The sequence below is a fragment of the Piliocolobus tephrosceles genome, chromosome 18 (assembly GCF_002776525.5).
Source record: "Piliocolobus tephrosceles isolate RC106 chromosome 18, ASM277652v3, whole genome shotgun sequence".
Taxonomy (NCBI): domain Eukaryota; kingdom Metazoa; phylum Chordata; class Mammalia; order Primates; family Cercopithecidae; genus Piliocolobus; species Piliocolobus tephrosceles.
In genome coordinates, this window is record NC_045451.1 from 67,029,525 (window position 1) to 67,046,974 (window position 17,450).

A 17,450-nucleotide genomic window follows, 5' to 3' on the forward strand; every position below is an offset into this window, starting at 1 on the left:
TGTAATCCCAGCTTCTCAAGAGGCTGAGGCAGGAGAATCGCTTGAACCAGGGAGTCAGAGGTTGCCGTGAGCCAAGATCACACCACTGCACTCCAGCCTGGTGATAGAGACAGACTCCGTCTCAAAAGAAAAAAGAAAAATAAAAAGTAAAGTAATGAGGCAAATTTGATGCATATAAATTTCCCCAAAATATCTAAAACTCAGACCAAGAAGAACAAAAAGACTATCAGAAGATTTGGTGTCTTGCGTAAAGATGATCCCGTGTAAGGCCCTGGTGCTAGCAGACAGTCAAGGAAGTCTACACCGGCTACTCGGTTCACCTTTCTAGTCATGTATGCCAGGATTCAGGGCTTTCAATGTCTTCTCTGACATTCTGCTTGACTCACCTCTCTCAGCAACACATCCAAACAGATCCCTCTAACTGCAGGTAGTACTGGCTAATAAAAGTAAAACCTAATGCTTATTGAGCATTTACAGTGTACACATTGCATCCTATATTCTTTATGGGTACAACTGATTTAGTCCTCCAACCACCCAAGGAGAAAGAAGGTAGGGAACTTTTCCTACCTCATGGATGAGGCAACTGAATTGAATGACTTGCCCAAGGTCACAGAGCTGGCAGGTGGTGGCGCTGGGCTCCAGCCCACTCTGAAACACTAAAGCTCTCATTAGATTTTGTGGGGTCATTTGCCAGCAAAGCCTACAAATAATTCAAGTAAGTTGATGGGCTATTAGGAAAGTCATTTCATTTTAACTAAACCTCTTAATATAAATATAAGTCCTTCAGTGGCTGACCTTGGAAAACAGCTCAACAGGTGCTGCGACAGCCTTCTGTTCTTTCAAGTACCACTCCCAAGACCATGCTCCCCGTGCAGCCGCTGAAGGGGCTGGAAGAGAAACACACAATGACTTTTCTCAAAACATTTAGTGACAGGAAAATAATAAAACTCACTTGACAATAAACTCAAGAAGCAGGCTAATTAGTTAAATCGGTAATTGAAAGACCCAGCAACTAAGAAGAGCCTTCTCTCTCATTTCATAGGAACGTTTAGTAAAATCACCTAACCACTCCATATGCAGCTCTTCCTGTTTCGGACCCGGCTAATAAGTATGTCCCACCCTCAAGAGAATGCTCAGTGAACTCTCACACTAGGTTCCATCTTGCTCCTCTCAAAGAGGGTGAACAGGCACAGGCTTTCTGGAAAGTGATTTAGTTAATTTTACAGCGAATAGTCTAAAGTTTTTTTATAATCTTCTTCCACTTTCATACTTCTTTTGGCTGTGAATGTCAATTGTCACAATCTGTGGAAAGGTAATGTGGCAGTATTTGTCAATGCTTAAAAATCATTCCTGGCCTGGCGCAGTGACTCACGCCTATAATTCCAGCACTTTGGGAGGCCGAGGCAGGTGGATCACTTGAGATCATGAGCCTGAGACCAGCCTGGCCAACATGGTGAAACCCAGTCTCTACCAAAAATACAAAAATTAGCTGGGCACGGTGGCGGGTACCTGTAATCCCAGCTACTCGGGAGGCTGAGGCAGGAGAATTGCTTGAACCCAGGAGGTGGAGGCTGCAGTGAGCCAAGATGGCGCCACTGCACTCCAGACTGGGCCACAAGAGCGAAAGCTCATTTTGGGGGAAAAAAAGAAAAATCGTTCCTAAAAGTTGAACCAGCAATTCTCCTAGGAATTTGTCTTAATGCAATCACAGTAGATGTGTCCAAGGGGCAAAACATAAGAGTTTTTTCTTAGAATCCCACATCAAATTAAACACTGGAAACAAAGTCAAGGTCCACAAAGGAGGAGGTAATTAAATGCATTACATGGACATGCCCTTTCAAAACCAGCCAGTAAACTGCATTGTAGACGACTGTCTAAAGGCAAAGAAGGACTATGTAATGATATACTATTAAGTAGGAAAAAGAAGCAGTTAAGGAAACAAATTGATCATTTTTGGTAAATGTGTAATAGATTAAATAAGACTAAACTTACATAAATCAAAAATATTTACATGAAATCATCTGAAGTGCCAGAATTATAAATAATTCCTTCCCAATTTTATTTGTGCTTTTTCTGCTTTGCAAATTTTCTAGATGAACAGCTAATCTTTGTAATTCAACAAAATTATCATTTTTGAATAACAAAAGTCTGGCAAAAAGGATTAATAGTTATTTTAGTTATCTTAGGTTTACATTCTACTCCCCAGCAATTTCTTCTCTAGGATTACATACTAATGAAGTAGTTAAGCACTGATAAAAGTTGATGGTAAAAATGTACATCACAAAATAACAACAGAATGCAAAGTAGTATTCATACAGGAAGGAGGTTAAAGAAACTATTGTACATATATACATATATGATTCTGAGGTTATCAAAAACTATATTTTTATGTTTTACATATTTCATATATTTTGAGAATTATCTCGGTTAAGTAAATATCTAAGTAAGGACACAAAATGGTGTCTATTTTGTGACATTTTGTATAGATCATATCTGCTGTTTTGTGTCCTTATGCTAAGTGAAATAACAGGCACAGAAATATAGATACTGCATGATCTTATAGACATGCAATGAAAAAACGTCAAACTCATTGAAACAATGCTTAGAAAGGTGGTTACCAGAGGCTGGATGAGAAAGGAATGGGGAATGAGGAGGTGTTGCCCAGAGGATACAACATTCCAGTTAGACAGCAGGTATAAGTCTTAGAGATATGTTCTACAGCATGCTGACTATAGTGAATAATGTTATGTACTTCAAAACTGCTAAAAAGAATAGATTTTAAACATTCTCATGACAAAAAACATAATTACATGAGGTGATGGATATGTTAATTAGCTTGATGTAATCATTCCACAAGTATATATCAAAAATCACATTGTACCCTATAAATATATACAATTATTTGTCAATTAAAAATAAAATAACATACACACATATATTATACAAATTATTCCATATATTAAGACATTCATTTATTCACATATTTATACAGCACCTTTTATGTGCTAAGCAATAGGCATATGTGTGTCTACACAACCAAACACATTCTCTTAGAAAAGCAATTGGAAAAAAACAGCAGAATACTAACAGTGGCTACACGTGGATGGCAAGATTGATGTAAATATTCTTTCTTTATTTAACACAATCTACATTTTAAAAATTATCTACAAGTGTTACTACTTAGCCGTACACACACACACACATCCTTGGAGAATACGCATCAGAAAATGCTATCTGAATCCTAATTTTAGCACCTATCTTGCTGTGAATGTTCCAGAAGAAGATGCAGATGGTAATAGGTCAGCGCTGCATCAGCACCAGGGATGACAGGGGGTAAGATGCACCTCTCACTCAAACATTTGAAACCTCTCAAGACAATACAACAATTTGACTGAATAACAAACACAAAATCCATCAATGGGGCAGGAATAATCCATGTAAACTTTGTGTCATTAAAAAATTTCTGGCCGGGTGCAGCAGATCACACCTGTAATCCCAGTACTTTGGGAAACCGAGGCGGGTGGATCACCTGAGATCATGAATTCGAGACCAGCCTGGCCAACATGGTGAAACCCCATCTCTACTAAAAATACAAAATTAGCCAGGTGTAATGGTGCGTGCCTATAATCTCAGCTATTTGGGAGGCTGAGGCAGGAGAATTACGTGAGCCTGGGAGGCAGAGGTTGCAGTGAGTCAAGATTGCGCCATTGCACTCCAGCCTGGGCGACAGCAAAATTCTGTCTTGGAAAAAAATTAAATAATAATAATAATAATTTCTAGGCCCCTGTTAATGTGACAAGTTGCATGAAAATGTTATGTGGAAATATTATCCATTACCACTAAAGTGAGTAAAATCTGCTGTCTAGTAGATGAAAAATAAATCATATATACTTTATTTCTTTTGCTACCCATATATATCATTGACAACAAAGGGAAGTAATTTAAACGTATCTAATAAAAAATATCAATTTACAGCTAAAAATTAGACTAAAAACTTCATGGACATTAATATTCACTATCTGTCACAACAGTAACTTGTCATTGCTAGATACACTTACTAATGTATGAAAAATTTTTAAAGCATTTTAATCATCAAATAAGACACCAGCATTGTCATCCATTGATTTTCTTGTATTGTTTGGAAATACTGAGACATCATGGTGTGATTTCCATCAAGGAGCTCACAGTCCATTGGTCCATTAAAACGCCTAAAGGTTTGCACCGTTTCTGCCACATGAGATGTTTTATTTTGCCAGAGAGAGAAAGCAATCTGACAAATCCTGAAGATGCTCCAGGAAGACTATTCAATGTCCCAATTTCCACACAAGCATTTTGCTGCACTACAATTATGTGCTTCACAAAAAACATTACAGCAGTGTTGGCTCTAAAGCAAATACAGATATCTCATTTTCTACAACAGCTGTGTTCTTTAAAACATTGCATGTAATTTCTCAATTTAATCATATTTCCAATTGTCACACATTATCATTTCACCAAAAGTAAACTCTAAGGCCTCCTTTTATGATCACATACGTACCCAAGAATTTTTTAAAACTGATCAAAAATAAGAATGTATAATATCAAACAATACAAACTTTCATTGAATTACATCTTTCGGTGAAGCAAGAGGATTACTCAGTAACATCGTGCCTGCAAGTGAGATGAGGGAATACCAAGTTTGCTTGCGTCTCAGAGCCTGTAGACAGGTCCTCCCTGGTCACTGAATTATAAAGGGATTCTCTAACCCCTGTTTCTTGCCATGTTGTTTCATTATTCACAGAAAGTACTTTAGCTGAAATTAACCATATTCTACTTGGAAGTAGAATATAAGTTTCTAAAACGGAGGGGAAACCATCTTGGTATTGTTCATCATTGTTTCTCTGGAGCTACAATCATACCTGGCCATAAATATTTGTTTAATGGGCCAGGAGCAGTGGCTCACACCTGTAATCCCAGCACTTTGGGAGGCCAAGCCAGTTGGCTCACCTGAGGTCAGGAGTTCAAGACCAGCCTGGCTAACATGGTGAAACCCCATCTCTACTAAAAATACCAAAAAGTAGCCGGGTGTAGTGGTGGGAGCCTGTAATCCCAGCTACTCAGGAGGCTGATACAGGAGAATTGCTTGAAACCAGGAGGCGGAGATTGCAGTGAGCCAAGATTACGCCACTGCAATCCAGCCTGGGCAACAAGAGTGAAACTCTGTCTCAAAAAAAAAAAAGAAAAAAAGTGTTTGATGAATTAAAGGAAAGGAAGACAGGCAGAATAGTACTCTGGGCTTTAAATATGAATTCAAATGTGTCTGTTTTGACCAATTCATTTCTCAGTTTCCTGGAGAGAAGGAACCAATTATGAGACAACACTGCTTCAGTCACTAAATTTATTTTTTCTGCAGCTTTCTCAGACATACTACAGATATGGCACTCATTTTATGGAATATTAGATATTCATACAATTTCATAAACCCTAAATTCCATTTTTTCTCACTATATTCATTGGCTATAGCAAAATGTTCCAATTATTACCCCTGTCAAACATTACATAATAAACAAAATATATTTGATTATATATTACCTGTCACTTAATATATACATATTGTATACCAGGTACTGATAAGGGTATGTGTATGTGTATACATGTGTGTGAGCACATATGGGTGAATGTATACATTTTCACTTGTTATTTACAATATTGAATATTAGATTAATAGCTCTATTTTATTGTTCTGAAAAGCTGAAGCTCATGGAGATCACACAGTTCACACAGCTGGAAAAGTCTGTATGTAAACAAAATCCCTAGCTCAGGCATCCCCACTATACACTGCCGACTCACTCTAGTACATAAAGTCAAAATGGAACAGAGACGCCTATTTAATTAGTTACTTTTAAGTTTCAAAGCACCATAAAATTAAGTTTGCAGGAAAATGAATAAGGACACTCATGGATAGTGGCTTTGTGAATTTGATTTAAACTTTGGAAAGTCATGTTGACAATACATATTTATAGCCAAAAATTAAGATGTTACAATTCACTGATCTATTCATCCCAACTTTAATATTGTATTCTAAAAAATACAGAAGGAATAAATTCAGCCTTTACAACAGTGCAAAGTTGGAAAAATATCTAAATATTCAATAACAGTCAAATAAATTATGGTTATGATCACATATTACTTTTAAAATATGAATTAAGCACAGTTTATATGAACATTATCATTAGAACTGCACGTTTATATACAAATAAAAATCACACACAAAAAAAGGAAGACTATGTGTTAAGGCAATGAGATTTGTGAAGCAATGCAAGACAAAGGCTGACAGATTTGGCCACAAGAATATCCAGTTCTAGGAAATTTTGTACAATACTTATCAGTAATTTTATGAACCCAAAATGAAAATGTCAGGGGGTAAAGAATGAATCAACTGTCATTCTTAAGGATACAACCAGGTATATCTTAAGAGTGGCCCTTTCCCAATTCCATTAGCCATAAACACAACCTTTCATGGTGATATTTCCATTTCCCTTCAAAAGCTATGCTGCACGTGACTCCGTCAGAAAATGCCTTAGAATATGTGAGAAACAACTGTCAATCGCAACCAACCACACCATTATAAATAGCGCCTTCTTTTGTGGTACCAACTGGAAATGATACAACCTTCCTAATCTTAACAACTGATCACTGCTGAACAATACCCCACTGAGGCCACAGCTGCAGACTCACATTTTAGTCCCTCTGCCAGGTCACTGTGACAGGATCCTTTCCATGCTCTGCCTACATTTTTCACATGCACAGTCAGGCTGCTTTTCATTTCAGTACTACCGAATTTAAATTCATGTAGTGCTCATCTCCCCAGGCAAAGCAGGTACTGAGAAAACCCAACTTCTACCTCACACTGCATTTGCTCGAGTTGGGGAGACAAGCCTAGAGACAGACAAACATTACCCATAACCTGCCATATGGTGGGACTCAGTGTTTTGACGAATAAACAAGCAGACACAAGTGCTAATACGCACAGTTAAGAAACCCAAACAATGTGTCTGGAATCAAAATGAAGGAGGATTTACTCTGAACACAGAAAGCTTCCCGGAGGACAATTCTCTTTGAGATGAAGAGAAATTTGGCAAGCAACCCGGGGAGACGCAGCATGGGCAAAGCCAGGAGACTGGAAAGAAAGAGCTGCTTCTGCAAATGCCAGAGTCTGGGAAAGGTTCAGCACAAAGCTTGCAGGGATCCACTCAGCAGAAGGCTGCACTGCAGGGGCTGGAGGGGCAAACGTAAGACCAGGCAGGTTCCTCAAAGTCGGCCTAACAGGTTTGGTCTTTATTCTTGTGATTTAGAGAACCACTGGAGACTTCTGAGTGGTGCATGATACATCAGAAATTCCTTTATGAATCAGCACTAGGTAAGGATGAAATGGATGGAGAGACAGGCAGTGCAGACTGAGAATGACCACACAATAGTCCAAACAAGCGACAGTGTGGGTGTGTCCTAAACAAAGGGGGACATGCAGCGCCCTCCCTGGTTACAGAGTCCCGGGGGGAAGCAGGGCGTGAGGGGAATGGTGAAATGAATGTCAAAGGGTACAAAGTCTCTGTTAGACCAGAGCAATGGTTTGGGGTTGGTTCTATTTTTCGTTCGTTTGTTTGTTTTTCAGTTCTATTGCACACCATGGTAAATGTGGTTAATAGAGTATTGTACATTTCAAAACTGCAAAGAAAGTAAATTTCAAATGTTCTCCCTGCAAAAACATAAGTATTTGAGGTGATGGCTAGTTAACTAGTTTTATTTCATTATTCCACACTGTATTTATAAATTACAGCATCACTTTGTACACAGTAAATTTATACAATTTGTAAGCTGTCAATTTACAATAAAAAAGAAAGGTAGAAAGGAAATTGAGAGAAAATGCAGAAATACGATCAACAGGCACAAGGTGCAGCAGCAAAGGTGGAAGGCAAAATAGTCCCGAAGCTGCCGGGCACCAGGAAGGGCCAAGCAAGTGGAGGGACCAGCGCAGAACACGGAGGAAACTGGGAGTTATTTTCCGAGATGTTAAACTTTTGGCATCCGGAAGAGTCTACGATAGGTGTATATAATAATATGTAAAAACCACACATTCAACAAAAGGCAATGCAAAGCTTTTCATACAGAGGCAGCCATGGGGATTACACAGAGGAAGAAGAGCTGAGGTCAGGGGAGGCGCTTCCTGGGACGTGAGTGAGGTCAGGGAGGCGGCACAAGAGGGAGGCAGCATTGGAAGGAGGCGACAGAGACCAGGGGCTCCGGGAAAAGGGTTTTCCATGGGGCAGGGAGATCAGCACCATCAAAGGCTCTCCTCGCCAAAGTAAGATGCAGATGGGAGAAACTGCTGGATCTGACAGCCAGGGTGTCACTGGGACCGCAGAGGCAGAGATTTCAGCAGAGGGATGAGATCAAAAGTCAAACTGCAGAGGTCAAAGCACGAAAGAAACAACTGGAAAGGTTTGCAAACGAACTGAGAGGCCGGTGACATAAGCGCTTGACCGGGAAGAAGAGAAAGGAAGTCTTCGTTGATTGTTGTTGTTAAGCATATCAGGAGACAGGACATCTCAGTTCCTCCGCTGAGGGAAATGCACCCAGAGAGAGAGAAAAAGGAGGCTCTCAGAAAAGAGGGATCATTGACTGGAGAGAGAGGAAGAACAGACAGGTAGCATTAGGAACACAGGTAGGGGGAGGACCCTGAGATAAAAAGACACGTGGTGAATGAGATGAAAAGCAGAAGAGTTTTAGGCTACTAGGGAAGAAGATGGGAGGGAACCCCACCAAGTACCCTCACCTCCTTCATGAGGTAGGATGGCATCTGCCAAGAGGAAAGGTCACAGTGGTGCCTTCAGAAGCACGGGGAAAGGGAGAGTTACGAAAATTCAACTAGGACTGAATATAAGGAATATAGAACAGTCCTGACAGTCCCATTGCATTAAACTGGTGGTTCTGCAGAGGAGGCAACTGGCACCATGGGACTTTCTCCAGCAGCTCCTGACAGTGAGAAGTGGGAGCAGATGGTTACGTTAGCAGACAGCTGGGGGCTGAGGAGGAGATGGCCAAGTGGCTGAGAGGCTGTAAGCCATGAGAATGTGAGATAAAATGCTTGAAGAGTCCCAATTGGCCTGGGAGGCAAAGGAAGTCAGAAGACAACCAACAAAGAGCAAGAAAGAATGGAAAAGCTAAAATACGGAACACCATTCTTTAAAAGATTCCACAGAATTGAAGGAGAGGGAAGAGCTGGGAGGTGTGATCAAGAAGGGGATTTCAGAGTTCACCCTCTGCTGATTCAACAGTTTATTCATCCAGTGCAAAGTGTGGTCATCCCTGGAAACTTGTGAGAAATGCAAATGTGGGGGCCACACCTCAGATTTAATAAATCAGAAACTGTGATGGGGACCAGCAATCCACTCAAACCATCCTTCCAAATGATGATAATGCATGTTAAAGTTTGAGAATCATTGTTCCACTGTAAGTGAAGAAACCTGCAAAGTAAAGGAACAAGTAATTCTGAAGGCGCTCATCAAAGGTTTCCCAGACCATGTGACATGCCTTAAAGATTAAGGTTCTCAAAGTGTGGTACCCAAACCAGCGGCATCAGTGTCACCCAAAAAATTGCTAGAAATGCAAATTTGGGAGCATCGGTGAAAATGTGGGCCTCTACTGAATCAAAAACTCTGGGAGTAGGGCCCAGCAATCTGTTTCCACAAGCCCTCCAGGTCATTCTGATGCAGCTAACTTTGAGAACTATGGCTTCCTATTAGGGCCATGTTCCTGTGGCAAGTGGCCCTACAGACAGGACCGCCTCAGAATCCCGACTACAGTTCCTCTTCTTGAATTTCAATGAGTCTCCATCCTCCCCAAACATGTATTTTTGCACTACAGCCCATTACTTGAGCAAGCTTGAGTGACCTCTCTTCCTTGCAAAAGAAAGAATCTGATTAAACACGATGCTTAGAATTTCAGTCTTCAGTCTATATCTACTGTCAAGTCAGTGGATGCTTTAAGCAAAGAAATGGCACCATAAGTTTTGGACTTGTGTCTCCTCTGCCCTGCCTGTTGTTTTTGCAGCTGTTTTGATTTTTTTTTTTAAAAATAGTACTGATGGCAATTTTAGGGATAATAGTATAGAATAAGAAAGGATGATTTATCATAGAAATATCAGGAAGGAGACCATGCCGCACGCAGGCACGATATGACGAGGTCTCAATTTGAGATCGTTGCTGTGAGGATGGAGAGGAGCAGAAAGAATGCAGAGAGGCATCTAAATGAGACGTGACGAAACTGGACAATCGACGAGATGAGAAAGAGGACTCCGACATTTCTGGCTTAGGAGAGTCAATTTATGATTATGCCTGCCACAACTAGAGGAGTGGGCTTAGTACATTTTCAGAGATGCTGAATCTTTGAAATCCAAAGGCATCTAAAGGAGATTTAGGATGAACCCTCTGGAGATGTTACAGGAGAAAGTTCAAGGCTAGAACCATGGATCTAGCGCCCATCAGTGTGCAGGGCATTAAAGCAGAGGAGATCCCAGGGAGTGTGTGCAGAGCATGGAGTTGGTAGGGCCAAGAAGAGGAGCCTAGTGACCTGCAGCTTTTAAGATGTGGGTGGAGGAAAAACAACCAAAGCATAGTGAGAAGGGGCAGCCAGAGAAATGGGAGGAATGCAAGTGGAAATGCTTTCAAGTAGAGAACTTCACTGTCAAATTTCATTTAAAAAGTAAAACAACATGAGGACTGAACAAAGACAATTGAATTCAGTTAACTGGAAAGAGGTCAGTGGCCTTTACCTGAGGCTGGCTACAGTGCTTGACTGAAGACGCAGGAAAAAGTAGGGATGTGAAGCTGGAGAAAGAGGTGACGTCAGGGGCAAGTGGGAGGGTTTGCCTCGGGATTGTTTCCACTGAGAAAACAGGGAATGTGTGCTGATGCAGGCAGGCCTGGAGGTAAGCAGGAGAAGGCTGGAGGACAGTCTGTGATGAGGAAGAGGCTCACAGGTGTGTGTGTGGAAACATGCACTAAAATGGTGCCTTCACATGTGGCAAACTCAATAATGACATTGCATTAGTGGGAAATCATCGATGTATTTTAGCCATACTCAATCATGAGATTGAATAGGGAAATCATTAATATTTTATTCATGTATGACAAGACAAAGGGAAAAAACTCCAAGCTAGGTGCTCATTGGTTCAACCAATACTTTTTAAGTACTGTGAAAGGAAAAGAAGTCTCAGGACCCCAAAATCACTAAGCCAAAGGGAAAGGTCAAGCTGGGAACTGCTTAGGGCAAACCTGCCTCCCATTCTGTTCCTAAATAAGACAGCTACAAAGATAAAAAGCTACATACCTCCTTCACAATGTGTCCACAAGGAAACTCTTTGTGGACAAAGGGCAGACAGAACTCAAAATCATCCCTCTGCTCACTGAGATAAATGTGTATCTGATTGCTTCCTTTGGAAAGGCTAATTAGAAACTCAAAGAAATGCAACCATTTGTCTCTTACCTACCTATGACCTGGGAGCTCCCTCCCTGCCTCGAGGCGTCCCTCCTTTCCGGATCAAACCAATGTCCGTCTTACATATATTGACTGATGTTTCATATCTCCCTAAAATGTATAAAATGAAGCTGTGTCCAGACCACCTCAGACCCATGTCATCGGGACCTCCTGATGGCGCATCCTTAACCTTGGCAAAGTAATTTTTAAAACTGATTGAGACCTGTCTCCAATCCTGTCTCCAATACCTTTTGACTTATAGTACCTTCTATGAGACAGACCCTGTGTTAGGTGATAATGATTCAAATAAGGACAAGATATGGCTCTTGCCCTTAAAGAGGCTGCAGCTTAGTGGAGGAACTAGATAACTATCATACAAAGAAAATCCAATTGCAAACATATGAGCTAAGGGCTAAGAATACAGTGGACAGAGTAATCAACATTGTCATGAGGACAGTATTCATCCAGTCCTCATTTTTCATTCAACTAATATTAATTGAATGCGTAGTATGTGCTCAGAGCTTATAATCCAGCACAAAACAAACCATTAAAAAAAAAAAAGAAACAACCCACCTGTATCTGTCATAAATTCTAGTGGGTGAAGACAGACAATAAACAAGACAAATAAGTAAAATAAATGGCATGTCAGACAACAGTAAGTGTTAAGGAGAAAAATAAAGACAGAGAAAAGAAATAGGAAATGCTAGCAGTTAGCGGCTCTGTAAATTTCAGATGTGGTAACTTATGAGAAACAAGGAAGACAAGAAAAGAACGGAATTGCATCTTTAAAGCACTGAAAGCCATAAAACGGTCAAGTAGGAATTATATATCTAATGAAGACATCCTTCAAAAATGAGACTAAAATAACAAAATTTTCAGATTAAATAAAAACTGATTTTTATATGTCTATAATTTCATTTCTAGAGTACAAGTTTCCACTCTTGATTGAGTTCTTCCTTACCCTAGAGTATTTATTTTATCTCCTAAAAATATTCTCGTAAAACATTTTCTAAGTCTTTAATCTATTTGAAATTCATTTTTATATAGACAAAGGCCCCTCAGGCAAGCATAACCAATTAAATAAAAAATCTATGCTTTGTCCTCCTGAACTGATTTACCGTCGTTCTCATATATTACACGCTCACATGTCTCCTTCTGGTTTCTCTATCCTGCTCCACAGATTCCTGTTGCTATTACCATACCATTAGAATGTTGGGGATTTAGGCATAAAAACATTTTATTCAAATGAAATTAAAACCAGTTGAGATTCTATTTTAAAAGAGAAATAAATATTAATGTGGGAGAGCTGACATTTTTGTGGTATAGCTTTCCATTTATTCAAATAGTAATTTCTATCCTTCAGTAGGATTTTCCAGTTTTCTTCATATAAGGCCCTTCCTGTGTCTTATTCAACTTATTCTAAATAGTTTATATTGTATTGCTATTATGAATGGAATACTTTTCCTTTTTTAATTTCTAAGTGGCCATGATTGAAATACAGAAAAGGCAACAATAAGTTTTTGTATTTATCTTATATCCAACCACTTCAACATTCTTGTATTAATTCCAATAGTTTATCATTAGATTCTCCTGGGTTTTCTAGGTATAAAGTCTTACATGTGTATATGTGTCTTGTCATCTGTAAATATGCAACTAAGTGGAGGAACCATATATATGTGTTTATATATACATATAAACATAACCATACATATGTGTTTATATATACATGTATACATAAATACACATATATGTACATATAAACACATATATATGTATTTTTTAATCTCTTCTTTCCAAAGTTTGTAGTGCTCATTTAATTTTGTTGCTTATTTCATTCACTAAAAATTCCAAGACAATAATGAATATTAATGATGATAGTGGGTATCCCCAGCTGTTTCCTGAATTGAATTGAAGGGTTTTAATGTTTTGCTATATATTTGCTGTTACATTTTGGTAAATAATTTTTATTATATTCAATCCTATTTTACATAACTTGTTTTGCAAGGAATGGAAGTTAAATTTTATCGAAAGTCATTTTAGTATCTAGAGATCATTACATGGCTAGTCATGTAGTTTAATTTGTTGCTCTATAAATTATGTTGGCAGATTTTATAATACTGAACCTTGTTCTATCACTGAATTTTACATTATTCATCATTATACCTCCTTAGTAATATACCAGGATATCATTCTTCTAATATATTGCTGGATTATATTTGCCAATATCTAGGATTTCATATTTATATGTGATATGCATCTATAGTTTAGTTTTGCTTTTTGTACTATCTTCCTCGGGTTTCATTTATTGGCTTCACAAAGAAACTTTCACCTTTTCCTGTGACCTGGAAGAGTCTGACTATCATTGGAATTATCTCTTCTTTTAAAGATAAAGACCAGTGCTGCTGTGATCCACTCTGGACCTCACTTATCAATGTCTTCTACTGGTCTATTCAAATGTTCAACGTTTTCTTGAGTGCCCTGTGATAATCTTTAGTTTGCTAGGAAATCACCTGGTCCTTCCAGGTGTTCAAATGAATTTCTATAGAAATATATGTATTATTCTTTCTCATGTTTACCAAAAAAACAAAACAAAACAAAACTTCTTCCACGTCTTTGGTTTTCCCCTTCTCATTTAGTAATTAAACTTAAGGTCACATGGAACATACTGGTTTCTGGCCTACAAGAATGGGTAAACAGTGACAGGGTTAAAAGTGACCAGGAACATAGAGTAAAAACTGGGGACAGGAGTGGTGATTTGATATGGGTGAAGGATAGTCAGGTGGAATTCACTTTCAGCACAGAGTTGAGACATAAATCTGCAGCTAGGTAGGATAACCGGAATAGCATCAAGATGATAACAAAAGTCACCCAGAGAAAAAGTGCAAAATGAGAAGAAAACATAGTTGAAACACAAGGGAATTCCAACATGTAAATGGAAGGCAGAGTGAAGAACTGATCAAACAAAAAGCACTGAGACATAAAAACTAGGACAGACTGATACATCAGATCACAAGGCAAAAACAAGAGAAGAGTGAGGAGAAGAGGAGGGGGAAGAAGAGGGAAAGGAGAAGGAGAGGAAATAGTCAACACCTCACTTGAAAGTCAAATGGGTGAATGTGGACACAGGGATGAAGACAAGAAGAAACTGCCAAACAGATGGAGGATCACTTTAACAACAGGATTGAATGCTGAACAGAATTCCTGAGTGGGCCCAGTCCTGTCACCAGAGAGGAATCAAGAACTGAGGAATCTCAGGCTTCTTTCCGGGATACTCATGTGATGGTGAAGTCTGCAGTACAGAGCACATCTGTGTGCAGATTTCCCACTGTTACCTGATTTCTCCCTTGCCATGTAGTAGATGTGGAGAAGGAAGATCTATGAACATAATTTGCATCACTGAGACTGCATAAAACGTACTCCATATAATTAGGAGGTTAATATTAAGATAATCCCTCATGAATACCACTTTGTAAGTCATGAAATTAACAACCACCTATATGAGATGGCACTATTCACTTCAGAAAGTGATTAACTATTTCCCTTGACCTTTTTCCTCTACATATCCTAGAGACATCTAATGTAATAGATTAAATATAATATAGCTCCAGTTATTACTGCTACTTTCATTAATTTGATTCTGTGAGTCAGAATTTAGATTTTCCTCTATTCAAGACATCCCCTGGTGGGCTTCAATTAACGGATATACTTAAAATATTATTCGAGATTATATTTCTCTTGACACTAAAAATGTCTCAAATAAATTCTTTTCAAAATCATATCTCAACTCCACAGCTTGCTAACCCTTCGAAACACTAGTCATTCTCTGTGAATGTAAATTTAAAATACGTAAAGGAACACTGAATTTCAGTTCACTAGCAGATCATTTGGGGTAAAAGGAGGGTATTTTTATTAATTGAAAGCTAAATTAGCACTGCTTAAAAGAAAATTTTAATGTAAAAACATCTAAAATAGTTTCATAAAATAAAATTCCTGGACAGTGCATTCGAAGCAGCCAGGGAAGATTTCTATTAGTTCACAGGGGCATTTTCCCCACTGAGCTTTTTATGACTTTTTTGGAATGAGAATCCCTTTGTCCTGACTTGAATTACAATGTTGTGTCAATGTAACAAGAAAGTGCAATAGCTGCCAGACCTAATGACTAAAAGCCCTAAACTGTGCGCTAAAGGAGCTCCATAACAGCACTGTTCCCTTAGCAACAGGTACAAGATACTTCCCTTCTCCTTCAAGGAAACCTAAAGTTATTGCTCTGTAGCTTAAAATGTGTGATAGGTAAGATAATGGACTTCCAAAGATGTCCACATCCTCATCCTCAGAAACTGTGAATTCATTATCTTACATGGCAACATAATTTTGCAGAGGTGGATAAGCTAAGGTCCTTGAGATGGAGAGAATGTCTTGGATTATCCCAGTGGCCCCAGTGTAATCACAGGACTCCTCAGTGGAAGAGCTTTCCCAGCTGTGGCCAGAGAAAAAAGTGACCATGACAGGAGCACAAGAGAGATGCGACCTTGCTAGTTTTGAAGGTGCAGGAAGGGGCCATGAGCCAAGGAATGCAAAAGCTGGAAAAGACAAGGAAACAGATCCTCCCCTTGAGCCTTCAGAAGGAAGCAGCCCTGCTCACACCTTGACTTTGGCCCAGTGAGACCCACATCATACTTCTAACCTACAGAACTGTAAGATAATAAATTTCTACTGCTTGAGCCGCTATGTCTGTGCTGATGGCAGGAAGAGGAAACTAATACAGAATGTACATGAGGAATAATCAGTGCTGATATTTAGTAAACTGTTCAGTCTCAGCACTGAAAAATTTCTGCATGCTCAATAACTGGGAAAATTGACAAAATAGTCACATTTAATTTGTCTGAAATATAAAAAGTAATTCATAAAGAATAAATTAGTTTAACACTATAGTTATCACATGGTAGGTACTGTATTCTCTGATTTGAACTGAGGTTCACTGTATGAAATGTAAAACAAAGCATCCATAGCTAACATTTTCCTCTCTTTGAGCTGATGTTCAGGGAAATAATTAATGATAGCACACATAGACGGCACCAAAGAAGCCTTCACTATCCTATTGTTTTTGTACATAAAGTTATGGTGTTAATTTCCCAAAATAGTTTTAAATATAGTCATAAATTGTCAGGACTGAAATGTATTTAACAAATCAGGTAACCATTTTAAAGACAAAAAGGATGATTTCCCCCAAGGTTTACTTGTGGCAGTAATGTCTTATTTCATGGACCAATTACCCAAATAAGCCATAAATGTGCCACTGATTTGAATAACTGGTTTCCATTCTCAAGCATTGTTTCTGTGTTTTAAAAATCATCAATAAAATAGAATTTTGTTGTGAAATTAAATCCTGATCTACTTAATTCGGATTTTGCAATTATAAAAAATTAATTATGACAACAACTAGCTGAGAAAAATTACAAATATTTTCCCCTAAAATCCTAAGCACAATGAAGACAACTACAGGTAAATAGAAGTGCAAGGAAAATAGCAAACCACGGTAATGTAATTATCAGCAAACCACGGTAATGTAGTTATCAGCAAACCACGGTAACGTAGTTATCAACATATAGCAAAATTAAAATAATAGTCTCATAAACTTTTAAAAACTGCCTTTGGATAACTTGATGCTTATTTGGAGAACAAATACGTTTCTACTTGAAAATTCATTATCATCCAGACAGATTCATTCTGGGTTATCTATTACCAATACAGAGCTATCTCTCCACAAGACACGCTATCACATTCCTGCCAAAAGCTTCAAAGTCCTTTTATTAACTATGGGACAGCGTCCAACCAGCTGAGCACAGCAAACAGAGTGCTTATCCACGAGCTCAAACCAACTTTCAGCCTCATCAACTGTTCTCTCTAGTTACTAATTAAACCAATACTCATGGAGG

At 38.7% G+C, this 17,450-nt stretch overlaps 1 protein-coding gene across 2 annotated transcripts in view; it reads right to left on the bottom strand.

Moving 5' to 3' along the window:
* L3MBTL4 (L3MBTL histone methyl-lysine binding protein 4) overlaps positions 1-17,450 on the bottom strand; it is a 417,980-nt gene that overhangs the window by 298,345 nt on the left and 102,185 nt on the right. For both annotated transcript variants that reach the window (XM_023228495.2, XM_026456030.1), the window contains exon 5: positions 796-887. In XM_023228495.2, coding sequence (XP_023084263.1) covers positions 796-887 — 92 coding nt within the window. The remainder of the gene's footprint in view (positions 1-795; positions 888-17,450) is intronic.